Source organism: Myotis daubentonii, chromosome 12 (genome assembly GCF_963259705.1).
Source record: "Myotis daubentonii chromosome 12, mMyoDau2.1, whole genome shotgun sequence".
NCBI classification, from domain to species: Eukaryota; Metazoa; Chordata; class Mammalia; order Chiroptera; family Vespertilionidae; genus Myotis; species Myotis daubentonii.
In genome coordinates, this window is record NC_081851.1 from 12,557,574 (window position 1) to 12,572,738 (window position 15,165).

The 15,165-nt window shown below is 46.2% G+C and overlaps 1 protein-coding gene across 1 annotated transcript in view; it reads left to right on the plus strand.

Annotated features, from left to right (window-relative positions):
- The first annotated feature begins 12,186 nt into the window (after nt 1-12,186).
- LOC132213895 (protein Daple-like) overlaps nt 12,187-15,165 on the plus strand; it is a 96,797-nt gene continuing 93,818 nt past the window's right edge. Inside the window, exons 1-2 of the mRNA XM_059660776.1 lie at nt 12,187-12,289; nt 12,609-12,836. Of these exons, the coding sequence (XP_059516759.1) occupies nt 12,187-12,289; nt 12,609-12,836 (331 nt within the window). The remainder of the gene's footprint in view (nt 12,290-12,608; nt 12,837-15,165) is intronic.

The following is a 15,165-nucleotide window of genomic DNA, read 5'->3' on the forward strand; positions in this document are numbered from 1 at the left end:
TAAAACTTTTAAGTTCAAATCATCTAAAAGTATTGAGATTTATAATCCTGAAATGTTGATCTGAGTATGCCTAGTATGAAGTCTAGATGATAGAAATTAATCTAATTAAAAATGCCTTATATTTTATTTGAAATGTATCCTTAAATGTAAAAGTATTGATTTGAAAAATGCTAAGTATTTAATTTGCTACCTAAGATTTAAAGCTCTGAAAGTTTAAGGTCTCTTTTCTTGCCATTAAAAAGTTTAAAGCTACACCCTTTTTTAATGGAGGGGAGGGGTAGACACCCCTTCCCCTAGCATGCAGGTAATCCAATTCCCGCCAGTAGCCATCTTTAGGAATGTTAGTTTTCATTTCAATGGCTACACCCTTTGCTAGCCGACTTTCCCAGAAAAGGTCAAGCGGCCAAGAGGTGGCTCCTTTGAAATCAGCTTTCCGCCAGTAGTCATTTTTTAATACCTACAAGTTTGCCTCTCAGTTTCCCTGGGCAGAAAAAACATAGTTTAAAGTTAATTATTAGATTTTAAAATTTATTCTTAAAAATATAAAAGTGTAGTTAATCAAAGAACTGCTAATATTTGACTTGTAAGCTCTGAAAGTTTAAAGTGCAAATTGAATCGGGAGAAATTAATTAAATATCTAATGTATAACTTGTTTTTGAAAAAATAAAATGTGTTTTCTCTGAAATAATCAGGAATTCAAAATATGTTACTCATTGGTCTGGAAAAAAAGCGGGGGGGAGAATAATGTTATGTTAGACTTTTGGGAAATACATTGCAGAGGGTTGTACAGCAGCCAAAAGGCATCGGGCCTCCTGTACAATAGCCTCTGCCGACTCAACCTGGTAGAAGGATACACAAAACAGACAAGAGTTTTACCAGATCTAGTAATGATGTGGGGAAGAGGTTATGTTTTATATCTTTCCAGAATGAGCAGCCTCTGCCTCCCTCCTGGGGACCATCACCCCTGGGAGGCTGAGTTAGCACACCTGACCAGTGCCCGACTGCAGCAGATGTACAGCCCTGAGCTGGAACCACCTGTCCATTGGGAGGATCACATGTGCCTAATTTTTGTCTGTCCTTATGTCCCAGCTTTTCCCCACATCTCCTTTACTTTTTCCTTTTTAAAAAATCTGACTACTTGTTTGCTGGTTCTTTGGCCTTTCTCCTGCTCTCCTGAACACAGCCTTTTCTAGAATCTCCCTACCCTACTGTTCCAGGAAGGGCACCTCCCTTTTCTGCCGTGACTGGGAGTGTCTGGTATATGCCCCATATGTAGAGTTGTCTTGTACTAAGAGCCTGACATCATGGGCTGAGAAAGCCCTGTCCCGGGCCCACAGCTGTTGCCTGAGTTCTCTGTTCTTGCTGAGGTCACGGTGGCTGGTACCATGGATCTGTCTCTCGCCCAATGGCGTAAGCTGGGCCCTCTCTGGAGAAGCAACCTGGGTTTCCCAAGATATGTGATCAATGCCGGGGCCCTGCCAGCAGGCGACGGTATCCCAAGGCAGTTGCTGGGCATGGAGGCCACAAGGGCATAGGCTACCAAGGAGACGGAACTGAACCTCACATCACCCTACTTGGCCCAGAGATGGCTGGTAGTCAAAGACGGGTAAGACCCCACAGGGTGGGGCAACCTAAGACAGGCACAGCCGGGGGCCAGTAGGAGAGAACTTGGGGTTCAACAGAGGTGGGGCACAGATCCTCACCCCCCCAATTGTGCAGGGGCTTGAACACTCACCCCTTCTGAGGAAGGTCTCCTGCCCCCATGGCTGCTTCTCGCTTCCCATGTCCAGCCCAGATCAGGACCCAGATAACAGAAAGAGACTTGGCCCAGCTCAGATCGGGAACAGAAAGAGACTTGGCCCCGCTCAGATCGGGACCCAGGTAAAGACAGAGACTGGCTGACAGCAGCTGCCCTCTCACTGCAACAGGACTTGTTTCCCATTGCTACTTTGGACCACAGGGAAAGGGGCAGCTGAAGGAAAGGGCTGTGTCAGGATGCTGCCTTCTTCACCTTCTTCTTCCTCTTTTTTCTATACACTTCCATGCCTTGTAGTTCTTTTGCTTTCTCTTCTTTTTCTCTACTACCCTCCATCTCCGCCTCATCTTCCTCCTCCCCCGTATCATCCATATCAGCTGACCCAGAGGGCACAGCTGACTACTCCCTGGACACCGACACCACCATCAAACACGGCCCTGATGGACCCTTTGATCCAGCCGTACAACACGGTGACACTTCGGGAAGCCTTTCGCCAGTGACGAAGCCCACTAGCCAGATCAATAAGGACAACCAAACCGCCGACTTGGGGTCAGCTGAAGAAGTTAACAGCTGAGGCCCAGCAGATGGTAGAAAAGCAAGAAATGGAAGCTACTCTCTCAGCCAAGTTGGAGGACTCTTGAGTAAATCGGCAAAAGAAACTTTCATTTGATAGAAAAATGTTACTGTGGTTTGATTTCTCACTTATTGCTGTTTTGCATTGCCATTGTTTTATTATTATTACTAGTTTTAAAAATGTTATGTTCAAGTTTTAAAATGTTTTGGGTTTTGCATTGGCATTATTTTGTTATTGCTTTAATAGCCAGAATTTTGTTCTTGATGCTTAAGTTTTACTGTCATTATGGTAGCTTAAAAACTCTCATTATAGTAGCTTAAAAAATAAAAGAAGGGTGAGATGTGGGGAGCTGATATAGGGTTAAGCCTCAGACTGACCTGTGGGCAAAGTCACAAACAATTCCCAGCTTAGAGGGCACAGTCCTCTTAGCATAATTAGGCTTGACCTTATAACACTCCCTAGATCTTATTTGGGAAGCTAATGGGCTGAGGAAGTGCAGGAAGTATAACCATGGTGTAAACAAGTGAAACTCACAAGAACAAAAACAAGTGAAACTCACAAGAACAGTGTAAACAAGTGAAACTCACAAGAACAGTGTAACTTTGGAAACCACTACCTTGTTTACCTCTCACTATAAAATAAAGGCTCAGCTTGCCTTGGGATCTCTCTCTCTGTGGCCTCAGCCAGGCACAGGGAAGATCCACGGAGACTAAGGAAAGCTAGAGAGTTCTGAACGCTGTCTCTGTGTAAAACATTCTTCACCGACTCCGTCCACACCTTTGGGAACCCCTGGACCGCTGGGGCTGGACCCCAGCAGTTGTGGCCCCACCCCCTGTCACACACAGAGCCACAGGGCGATCAGGGGGTTTGGGCGCTGCCCCCTGTCATGCTGATCCCGGTGCCGGGAGACCTCGCGGCTCCACTGATCCCGGTGCTGGGAGGCATATTACCCTTTTACTATATAGAATAGAGGCCTGGTGCATGGGTGGGGGCTGGCTGCTTTGCCCTGAAGGGTGTCCCGGATCAGGGTGGGGGTCCCCACTGGGGTGCCTGGCCAGCCTGGGTGAGGGGATGATGGCTCTTTGCAGCTGGTCACACACCCTTCAGGGTGGGAGTCCCCACTGGGGTGCCTGGCCAGTCTGGGTGAGGGGCTGAGGGCTGTTTCCAGGCTGGGACTGAAGCTCCCAACTGCTCCTTTTTTTCTTTCTTTTTTTTTTTTTTTATTCTGAGCCAGCTTTAGCTCTGAGGCTCCAGCTCTTAGGCCTCCGCTCCTGAAAGCAGGTATCTGGTTTGTTTAGGTTCTACAATCGAAACTCTGTATCAACTCCAGGTCTGAGATCCCGGCTAGCTGAAAGCTGGTTTCTGGGGTTTTGTTTAGCTTCTATTTTTGTAACTGTGTTTCAAACTACCAGATCAGAGGCCGGCAAGGCAGGCGGGGAATGTTGGAGTCCTCCGTCACTGAAGCAAGCAAGCCTCATGTTAGTTTCAAGCTGCCTGGCTGCCGGCCGCCATCTTGGCTGGCAGTTAATTTGCATATTGCCCTGATTAGCCAATGGGAAGGGTAGGGGTCATATGCCAGTTACCATGTTTCTCTTTTATTAGATAGGATATAAAGAAATGAACGCAAATATTCCCAGCAGATTTATTTCTATTACCACAAACCTGAAAAAATTAAAATCATAGAATGATCAATAGATCAAGTGGTTATCCATAGAACATTGTGGGGCATGGTTGCGGTGTTTTGGCCAGGTTCAAGCCTCAGAAAAATGAAAGGACAGGGTCCTCTCATTGCCACGTGCAAGTCCCAGCTGGAGGGCAGGACCCTCCCAGCGCAATCATAGCCCACCGCTGTGGTTGTAAGCTTGAACCTGTGGTCCGAACACGTAACCCCATGTGCCTTGTGGTAGACTTCAGGTGCATATAGTTGAGTGAGGTTGGAACTCATGAGAATGCTGTAAACAACATGATCACGCCTTTGCTTTGCCTCATGACATCTGCTATAAAATAAAGACATGGCTTCTGTGCACTGTCCTTGACTACCCATCAGGGAGGCGGCGTCCCACCGCGACCCAGCTATTCTCTTGTCTGTCTTTCCTTAATCCTGTCACCCCCCCCCCCCACACTCGGGGTCACCCTTGGCCTTGCTGGCATGGCACAAATGGCGCACGGACAGGGACTGAGTTCTGCGACCAGGGACTGAGTTCGGGTGTAACAAATGGCGTCTGAACAGGCCTGAGTTCGAAGGAATTTAAAAAGGTGGTAAGGTGAAAGGAGGCTCCAAGGCTCACACATAAGGTAAGCTCAAAAGAAAAAAGAAAGAAAAGAAAGTAAGCTTAAAGAGCAAAATGAGATAAGGCCAAAATCAAAAAGGTAGGGAACTGAAGTGTGCTAGTATTAGCTTGGTGTAAAACATGGGAAATACAGGATCGCAAGATAAAAATGTATATATATCTACGCTTAAAGCCATGCTCAGAGCACGAGGCTGTTCCATAAAACAGCAACAGCTTCTTGAGTTGTTAAATGTTGTAAAGAAGATTTGTCCTTGGTTTCCTGAGGATGGAGAGGTAAACATAGAAATATGGGAAAAGGTAGGGAAGCAACTTAAAGATTGCTATGTAGCCGGAGGCCCAGAGAAGATTCCTAGCTCTGTCTGCAGTTTGTGGTCCAGGATTCGGGACCACTTGGAGCCCCTTCCCGAGGGGGGTTGGAGGAATGTGGCAGGAGATGTAGGACAAATAGGAGAAAGTGACCAGAGGCTGCGATTCCACTTACACCTTCAGCACCTCCATTACCTCCTCCAGTCCCTGGGGCTACCGTTCCTATGGGGGAAAGCCCTCTGGATAAGGTGTTTCCTCCCAAAAAAGTAGGAGAGTTGGAGGAGGAGGCAGAGAGGGAACAACGCAGGCAGGGCTGGGATGACAAGGTCTAACACAAGCCTTTGGGAAGCTGACTGTTGCTTGTAAGCCTCTCAAGTCGCCTTCTAAACAAGCAAGAACAAGAATGGGATTTTTGTCTCCACTCCAGTGGTCTCTGCATGAGGCTGGGCAGGCTGGGGAAGATATTTCACGATTCAGCCTATCCCCTATATTTGAGCAGCCTGATCCTCAGAATCCAGATCAGATGCTCCGTGGTCATCAGTCTATGCCTTTTAAGACGTTAAAGGAATTAAAAACTTCCTCTTCTATGTATGGGCCAACTTCTCCTGTGCTAGGGTTGCTAGATACAATATCAGAGGAAGCTATGGGTCCTAGTGATTGGAACACTGTTGCAAAGGCTTGTCTCTCACCTGGGGATTATTTCCTGTGGAAATCTATTTGGGTAGAGCTTAGTGAGGAACAGGATAATAGAAATCAAGCTCATGGGGTACCCATTACAATTGATATGCTCATGGGCACTGGACCTCATGGGGCTTTGCAGGCTCCATTGGTATACCCCATGCAAGTTTATCAGCAGATTAAAATCTGGGCCACTAAAGCCTGGAAGCAACTGCCAACAAAAGGAGAAAAGTCTTTAGATGTAAGTAAGATCAGGCAGGGCCCTGAGGAGCCAAACCAGGATTTTGTAGCTGGTTTGCTCCAGGCTGTGGGCAGGGCTGTGACTGACCCTGAGGCTGGAATGATACTTGTGAAGCAATTAGCTGTTGAAAATGCAAGCAGAGTATGTCAAGAGGCTTTGCGTCCGTATAAGAAAAACGGCACTATACATGATTTTATCCGTGTTTTAGTGACATTGGACCAGCCTCTGTACAAGGAGTGGTATTGGCTGTTGCGTTAAAGGGGACATTGCGAGGGAAGAAAGAAAAATGTTTTAACTGTGGTAGACCAGGGCATTACGCTAAGGACTGCAATGTCAGAAATGGAGGCCGGAAGGCTATGGAGAGTGGAAATAGGCAGGCCGGACTACGCCTTTGACAATGCAGGAGAGGAAAGCATTGGATAGATGAATGCTACTCACGGACTGATGTTAATAGTAATTCAATACCCCATAGGCAGGGAAACTTCAAGAGGGGCCAGCCCGGGCCCCACCAAACAGTAGGGGCCGCATCTTTGACACCACTTCAGCCTTTCCAGCCGGCTCAGTCCCAAAGCCAACCGTCCGAGACCTTTACCGCACCACCCCGGGAAGCGCAGGAATGGACCTCTATCCTCCCTCCCGATGCATACTAACACCTGAAATGGGGCCTCAGGCCATTACTACGGGAGTCTACGGTCCCCTTCCCACAGGCAAGGTGGGACTAATTTTAGGGAGAAGCAATTTAACATTAAAAGGGTTTCAAGTTCTCCCGGGGGTAATAGACCAGGACTATACTGAAGAAATTAAAGTAATAGCACAAACAATTAATACTATAATTCAGGTATTACCAGAGACAAAAATAGCACAAATTTTCCTTCTGCCTTATTATGTAGGAGGGCAAACGTTAACCGGTCGACCCCATGGTGCAGTGGGGTTTGGATCCAATGACGCAGTATACTACTGGGCAAGAATAGTTAAGCAAGATCGGCCTGAATTAGAACTAAAAATTAATGGGAAGCCTTTTAAAGGAGCTATAGACACCGGAGCTGATGGATCAGTCATTGCCTTTAGACATTGGCCACAGGCTTGGCCCTTAAATCCCGCAGTTTCTGAATTGCACGGAGTAAGGGCATGTTACTCAACCTCTGCAGAGTGCTCAGCTCCTTCAATGGGAAGATCCAGATGGAAATATTTTAAACCTTATGTATTGCAATATTCACCTGTCAATTTATGGGGTCGAGAGATGTTAGAACAAATGGGAGTTTTAATAACAAGTCCTAATTCTATTGCTACTTCTGGTCAAGAATATCACCCCCAAAAGAGGCAAGGAAAGAAGCAGCAAGAAAGGCGTTTGTCTATCCCAATGTCCGTTCAAAGGAAGAGGCATGGATTGGGTTACCAGGATTTTCAACAGGGGCCTTGATCATTTCTCTGATCCAGCGTACAGCAGCTAAAATTACCTGGCTTACAGATACCCCTATCTGGGTTGATCAATGGCCCCTATTAGGAGAAAAATTAAAAGCTGCACAAGAATTGGTTCAAGTTCAACCTGAGGCAGGGCATATTGAACCCACTCACAGTCCATGAAACACACCCATTTTTGTGATAAAGAAAAAGTCTAGTGAAAGGAGACTATTGCAAGACCTGAGGGCAGTTAATCCCTGGTCCGTTAGCTATAGGCAATGAAACTATTGATCACCTCCTTGCTGTGCTGCAGGAGAAAATGCCATTTTCTCTTGCACAGTCCTCCCATGCTTTACATCATCAAAATGCTGCTGCCCTGTGTAAACAATTTTGTATTTCTTGGGAGCAAGCTCGTCAAATTGTTAAGCAGTGTGATCAGTGTGTAATTCATTGCCCTGAACAATCATTAGGGGTTAATCCTAGGGGGGTCTTAAACCTGATCAAATCTGGCAAATGGATGTCACCCATGTTCCAGAAGTTGGTAAGCAGAGATGGGTACATGTTACCATAGATACCTGCTCTTGCTTTATTTTTGTGACTTCCCAAACAAGGGAAAGTGCCAAGCACGTAATCAATCATTGCTTGGCCGCCTTTGCTGTACTGGGTTCTCCCTTAGAGCTAAAAACAGACAATGGACCTGCATACACTAGTTCTGCTTTTCAGAAATTTTGCCAACAATATCAAATTTATCATAAAACTGGTATTCTTTATAACACTCAAGGGCAAGCAATAGTGGAAAGAGCCAATCATACTCTTAAAATACAATTACTAAAACAAAAAGGGCGAGACAGATGTTACGTGTCACCTCAAAATAAACTCAGTCATGCTCCATATGTTTTAAACTTTCTGAATTGCGATGCAGAGGGCCGTACAGCAGCTGAAAGGCATCAGGCCTCCAGCACAATAGCCTCCGCCGGGTTAGCCTGGTGGAAAGACTTACAAACTGGGCGATGGTTCCGACCAGATCCAGTAATGATGTGGGGAAGAGGCTGTGTTTGTCTTTCCAGAAGGAGCAGTGCAGCCAATTTGGGTGCCAGAACGGTACCTGTGACACCACAATGGACCCAGAGAAGCTCCTTGTCCCTCCGTTCAAGAGACGGAGAATTGCCCCGATGACAGCAAAGAAGAAGCAAAAGAAAACAGAGGCTACACTAAGGGCCAAGGTGCCAACATGGGATAGCTCCCTGGGACTTTGGGCCCATGTGAGACACCAGACTCAGAGTTGGAAGTCTCCAGCCACCGAGGGTTGCTCGTTTCCATGAAGCAGCGGATAAAGAAAAAAGCTGAGAAGGGACCAGACTTCCAACTGTGTGGACGGAGCTGACTTGACTGGGACTGGTGTGGACTCAGTGCCGAGCTCAACCGCCCAAACAGCCTGATCCAGGGGACTGGTTTTGCATCAAGGACATCTTTGCATCGGCGGAGTATCAGCATGGAGTCAGCTGAAGAAGATGGTGACTAAGGCCAAGCAAATGTTAGAAAAGCAAGTGGAAGCTATGCTAGCGTTGGTGAACTGTCAGTTTTCTGTAAAATCTTGCGGAGCTAAAATCTAAGGACATTGAGTAATACATCCTGAAAATGTTGACATGTTTGTAACTTGGTTTTGTGTTGGTATTGCTTTGTAATTAGCCAGAGTTTTGTTCTCTTGTTAACATTGCTGTTTATGGTTCTCTTAATAACCAGGGGTTTGTTTTGATGTTTTGATTATGTTGAATAATTTATTTAGAGTTTTTTGGATAATGTAGATAGGCGTGTTTAAAAACAAAAGTAAAGGGGGAGATGTGGGGCGCGGTTGCAGTGTTTTGGCCAGGTTCAAGCCTCAGACTAATGAAAGGACAGGGTCCTCTCATTGCCACGTGCAAGTCCCAGCTGGAAGGCAGGGCCCTCCCAGCATAATTATAGCCAACAGCTGTGGTTGTAAGCTTGAACCTGTTGTCCGAACACGTGACCCCACGTGCCTTGTGGTAGAGTTCAGGTGCATATAGTTGAGTGAGGTTGGAACTCATGAGAATGCTGTAAACAACATGATCACGCCTTTGCTTTGCCTCGTGACATCTGCTATAAAATAAAGACACGGCTTGTGGGTGCTGTCGTTGTCTCCTCATCAGGGAGGCAGCGTCCCACCAAGACCCAGCTATTATTCTCTTGTCTGTCTTTCCTTAATCCTTTCACCACCTCCTCAACTCGGGATCACCCTTGGCCGTGCTGGCATGGGAAAGAACATGATACTACTCAGCAATAAAAAAAATTAAGTATTCAAATAAGTATTAGAGTTGAGTCTCAAAATAACTGTGTAGCATGAGGAAAACCAGTATTTATTAAAAAGTACACAACTTACAGCGCAAATAAAGTTATGAAATATATAAAGTAATCTATTGTATATGAAGGAAAATCAATGACTGCATTGAGAGCTGGGAAAGGCAGAAAGAGAGATTACAAAATGGTAGGAGGTAAATATAGGATGTGCCAAAAGTACATTTAGAGTCCTTGGTATGCAAAGAAATACAATAAATAAGAAATAATAATACAAGAATATACTCTGCCCTGGCCAGGATGGCTCAGTTGTTCGGGCACCATCCTGTGCAGTGAAAGGTCACTGACTCCATTCTAGGTCAGGACACATGCCCATCTCCATCCCCGGTAGGGGGCGTGCAGAGTTATAAGATCAATGTATCTCACTCATCCTGTTTCTGTCTCTCCATCCCTCTGCTCTCCCATAAAACTGAATAGAATAAAAGTAATTTTTAAAAAGTTTTTAAAAAGAATAAACTCTGTGTTTTGCTTACTCTTACTCACAACCATAAGACTACTTCTGCACTAGCATCTATATGAGTGACAGGTAAGTTTACTTCACATGTGACAGTTTCACAGCTTTATATGTGTGCCAAGGCTCACCAAATAGTAACATCAGAAAAGTGCTCTTTGTTGCATATCAGTTCTCATTTCCTGGAAGCAACAGCCTGGTGCCCCGGCTGCAAATACTGGCAAGCAGTGAAGAGTATTGCCATGGGAACCAGAGGGGGTGTTGTGCTATATGCCAGGTTCAGAGCTTATAAGCCATATATATGCACACCTGCCTATTGTTGAGATGATACAGTGATCAATAGGAATGAGAGAGCACATAGTATCACCTGGGCTTGACTAGCTACACTGGAATAGGGGAGGGAGAGAGTAAGATAGAAATACATTACAGAGATGGTGAATTAGAACTTTGGAAAAGAAGCAAATTAGAAAATGGCCCATTCTCCTCATGGCATATTTGTTTTACCTTTGAAGTCTTGCATCTGGGAGAGAAGCTGTGGGAGAAAAGTTTTGTGCAAAGAATTATGTGCAGCACCTAGTGCAAAGTGATGACCTCAGCACCATGGGATAGTGGCCAGAAGTGTGATGCCATAATTTTGGTGTCTTGGAAGTCAATTTGGGGGACAATAAGGGTATTGCCTAACAAGACTAGTTCAAATCACTCACAATCCCTTTATGGGCAACATTTTTTTTTCTACCCTATGTTCCTGACACCCACTGTTATTGACAAGGGGCAGTGTGACTCCCATTTGAGGCCCAGAGAACAGGTATAATCTATCTACCCATCTGCCTTCATTGTTGTGGGAAGACACAGTATCAGTAGGAATATAAGGAGAGAATGATTTTCATGGGACCAAGACCATGTATCTTCTCTGACGTGGAGAGTAGAGGGAACAGATAGATGTGAAGGGTGGGGAGTATGATGAACCTAAAATTTCAGAAGAGAAGCTAATCATAGACTGTACTGACCCCAGGATATGGGCTTTGAGGACGTGGCCATTGCCTTCTCTCAGGAGGAGTGGGGCTCCTTGATGAGGTTCAGAGACTTCTGTACTGCAAAGGGATGCTGGAAGTTTTTGCTCCTAGATCATCTGTAGGTGAGACCTTCACATCTCTGCTGGTGTCCTGAAGTGATGTCCTCTCTTCCTTTAGTCTCAAGACATGGCCTTTTGTCTACCACAGCCAGGCCATGTGTCCTGATAATTTCCCCCACTGTTTTGTCAAATGTGCTCTGGCTGCCAGTGCTGAGCTGTGTGGAGAGCCCTGAGCAATGGCTCCACAAACATCCCTAACACCAATTGCCTCAGAAAGTGCAGGAAGTGTCTGGGAGTCAGGAGTTTTGCACACAGCTCCCTGGGTCCCACCTGCTTTTCTTCTCTCTGAGAGGGTGACTATGTCCAGATCATGGCTTCCCCTTCAACCCCCTTCCTCTTGCTGAGGTTTCTTGTGACTGCTTATGCCAGGTTATGTTCTTTACTTACATGAATAATGGTGTCTCCTTGTAAGACCCTCCTTCAATTGTTTGTAATATTCTCTTTCCTGAATACTATTGTAAGCTGAATTGCTCTAGGCCACTGCTGGCTGCTCACCTGTTATCTTTCATTAATACTTGGAATATTTAGGTTTTACATATTGGTAGAATAGAAGATGCATGAAAAACCCTGGTTTTCTCACAGGGTGAACATGCAAGCTCAGAAGAGGTCTGGCCCTGATGGCTGACAACAGCGTGCTGGATATGACAACAGCGGTGTTCAGATCATACCAGGAACCAGCTTTTCAAACAGTGATTAGGTGCAGCACCACTGGCTACACATCACTTCTACCTTTTCTTTCCCATATGTTTCACTTTCTGATTGGTTATTTCATCTGGGGCTTCCTGGATTTGGGCTATGTTCACCTTTTTGGCATCTTTCCATCACCTGTTCCTCCGCACTGCTCTTTCTGCAGTATTCTCTAATATTGACCAGGATATTTTTATGAGGTGCACTTACATGCTTAAGTAGTCCTTGAACACCAGCCACTCATTAGTTGAATTTTACTTGGAACAGACATAACCAACCTTCTGCACAGCGTGCCCATGTCACCAGCAGACAAGCCATGTTGTGAGCAGAAGAATGACCTGGAGATCCTGCTACTCATCCATGTGGTGCTTGCCATCTCTGCATCATATTTCTGGAGAGGTCTTCCTTGTTTTGTGATATTCAGTAGCTCAGAACTTCACAACAGCATCTTATTAATTCTCCCTGCAGACCTTTTTTTTTCTCTGACAATTGCATTGAACCTACATGTTATATACAACACACTTTTTAATGAGACTCTCCGTGCCAACAAATCACCACTGACTTCATCATTTCTCTGTTTTCAGGTTGTTGGCATAAAACAGATGATGAGAAGGCCTGTTCTGAGCATAGTGTGTCTTTTCAAGGAGACTCGTGGACAGGGCTTCTAAGAAAGTTCCAGCAACCCAGGAGACCCATCTGTGTAAGCGGTGTTCCTCAGTGTTAAAAGATACTTTGCACCTGACTGACTTACAAGCAGCAGACTTTGAGCAGAAAGCCTTCTTTAGTGACGCCTGTAGGAGGGACTACTGTTTCAGTGCAAACCCTCAGCAGCAGCAGAGGGATGCCAGTGGAGTGAAGCCCGGGGAAGAATACATGCACCAGGCCTTTTTTGAGATCTGGTACAGCTTCTACTTCCCTTGGATGCCTTCAACCAGTACGGAGGCTGGTAAAGACATGCGAACCATCTCAGATCTCCAGCACCAGGCCACTCTTTTTTCTTTTTTGACATTACAAGATAGGTAATAAGGATTTATTTTTTCTATTTTTTCTTTATTGATTAAGGTATTACATATGTGTCCTTATTGCTCCATTTCCCCCTGCACCTCCAACTCATGCCCTCACCCCCCTGTTGTCTGTGTCCATTGGTTGTGTTCATATGCATGCATACAAGACCTTTGGTTGATCTCTCCCCCTTACTCAACTGTCTGAGGTTTGACGATCTGATCAATACTTCTCTCTCTCAGGATCTGTTTTTGTTCATCAGTCTATGTTGTTGTCTATATTCCATAAATGAGTGAGATCATGTGATATTTCTCTTTCTCTGTCTGGCTTATTTCACTTAGCATAATACTCTCCGGTTCCATCCATGCTGTTGCAAATGGTTCTTTTTTTACCACAGAATAGTATTCCATTGCATAGATGCACCACTGTTTTTTAATCCACTCATCTGCCAATGGGCACTTAGGCTGTTTCCAAATCTTAGCTATGGTAAATTGTGCTGCTATGAACATAGAGGTGCATATATCCTTTCTGATTGGTGTTTCTGGTTTCTTGGGATATAATCCTAGAAGTGGAATCACTGGGTCAAATGGGAGTTCCATTTTTAGTTTTTAATGGAAATTCCATATTGTTCTCCACAGTGGCTGCACCAGTGTGCATTCCCACCAGCAGTGCATGAGGGTTCCTTTTTCTGCGCATCCACACCAGCACTTGTTGTCCGTTGCTTTGTTGATGATAGCCATTCTGACAGGTGTGATATGGTACCACATTATCATTTTGATTTGCATCTCTCAGATGATTAGTGACTTTGAGCATGTTTTCATATGTCTCTTGGCCTTCCATATGTCTTCTTTCGAAAAGTATCTGTTTAGGTCTGTTGCCCATTTTTTGACTGTTTATCTTCATTTTGTTAAATTGTATGAGTTCCCTGTAAATGTTGGAGATTAAACCCTTATCAGTGATAACATTGGCAAATATGTTCTCCCATGCAGTGAGCTTTCTTATTGTTTTATTGATGGTTTCTTTAGCTGTGCTTTTGAAAGCTTTTATTTTGATGTAATCCCATTTGTTTATTTTCTGTTTAGTTTCCATTGGCCTAGGACAGTGGTTAGCAAACTCATTAGTCAACAGAGCCAAATATCGACAGTACAATGATTGAAATTTCTTTTGAGAGCCAAATTTTTTTTAAACTTAAACTAGATAGGAAGGTACATTGTTATTAACTTAACTAGGGGCCCGGTGCACGAAATTCGTGCACTGGGTGTGTGTGTGGGGGGGAGTGTCCCTCAGCCCAGCCTGCCCCCTCTCACATACTGGGAGCCCTCAGGCGTTGACCCCCATCACCCTCCAATCGCAGGATCGGCCCCTTGCCCAGGCCTGACGCCTCCGCCAGAGGTGTCAGGCTTGGACAGGGGACCCCCATCTCCCCCTGATCACTGGCTCTGGCCCCCGCCCAGGCCTGAGGCCTCTGGCCCAGGAATCATGCCTGGGCAGGGGACCCCCATCTCCCTCTGATCGCTTGCTCCACCCCCCGCCCAAGCCTGACGCCTCTGACCCAGGCTTCAGGCCTGGGCAAGGGGACCCTCATATCCCCCCAATCCCCGGCTCCGACCCCCACCCAGGCCTGATGCCTCAGCCAGAGGAGTTGACCCTCATCACCCTCCGATCACCAATCACCGGATCAGCCCCTTGACCAGGCCTGAGGCCTCCGGCAGATGTGTCAGGCCTGGGCAGGGGACCCCCAGCTCCCCGTGGTTGCAGGCTCCGTCCCTGCCCAGGCCTAACGCCTCTGGCTGAGGCATCCGGCCTGGGCAGCGGGGACCCGCAGCTGCAGCGGCCCCGCGATCGTGGGCTTCGCTTTAGGCCCAGGCAAGGGACCCCTAGCTCCTGGGACTGCCAGCTTCGACCGTGCCCAGCTCCCATCGCTGGCTCCACCCCTACTTCCTGCTATCACTGGCCAGGGTGGCAAAGGCACCTGATTCTCCGATCATGGCTGGGGGGCAGGGCAAAGGCGGCCCCAGGGCGGCCTTTGCCCTGCCCCCCAGCTCTTAGCTCCCCCCTGGGTTTCCGATCACTGTCAGTGGCAGGGGGCTTCTTCCTGCTTTCCCTTTCGCCTCCCTGCATTGTGCCTACATATGCAAATTAGCCGCCATCTTGTTGGCAGTTAACTGCCAATCTTAGTTGGCAGTTAACTGCCAATCTTAGTTGGCAGTTAACTGCCAATCATAGTTGGCAGTTAATTTGCATATAGCCCTGATTAGCCAATGAAAAGGGTA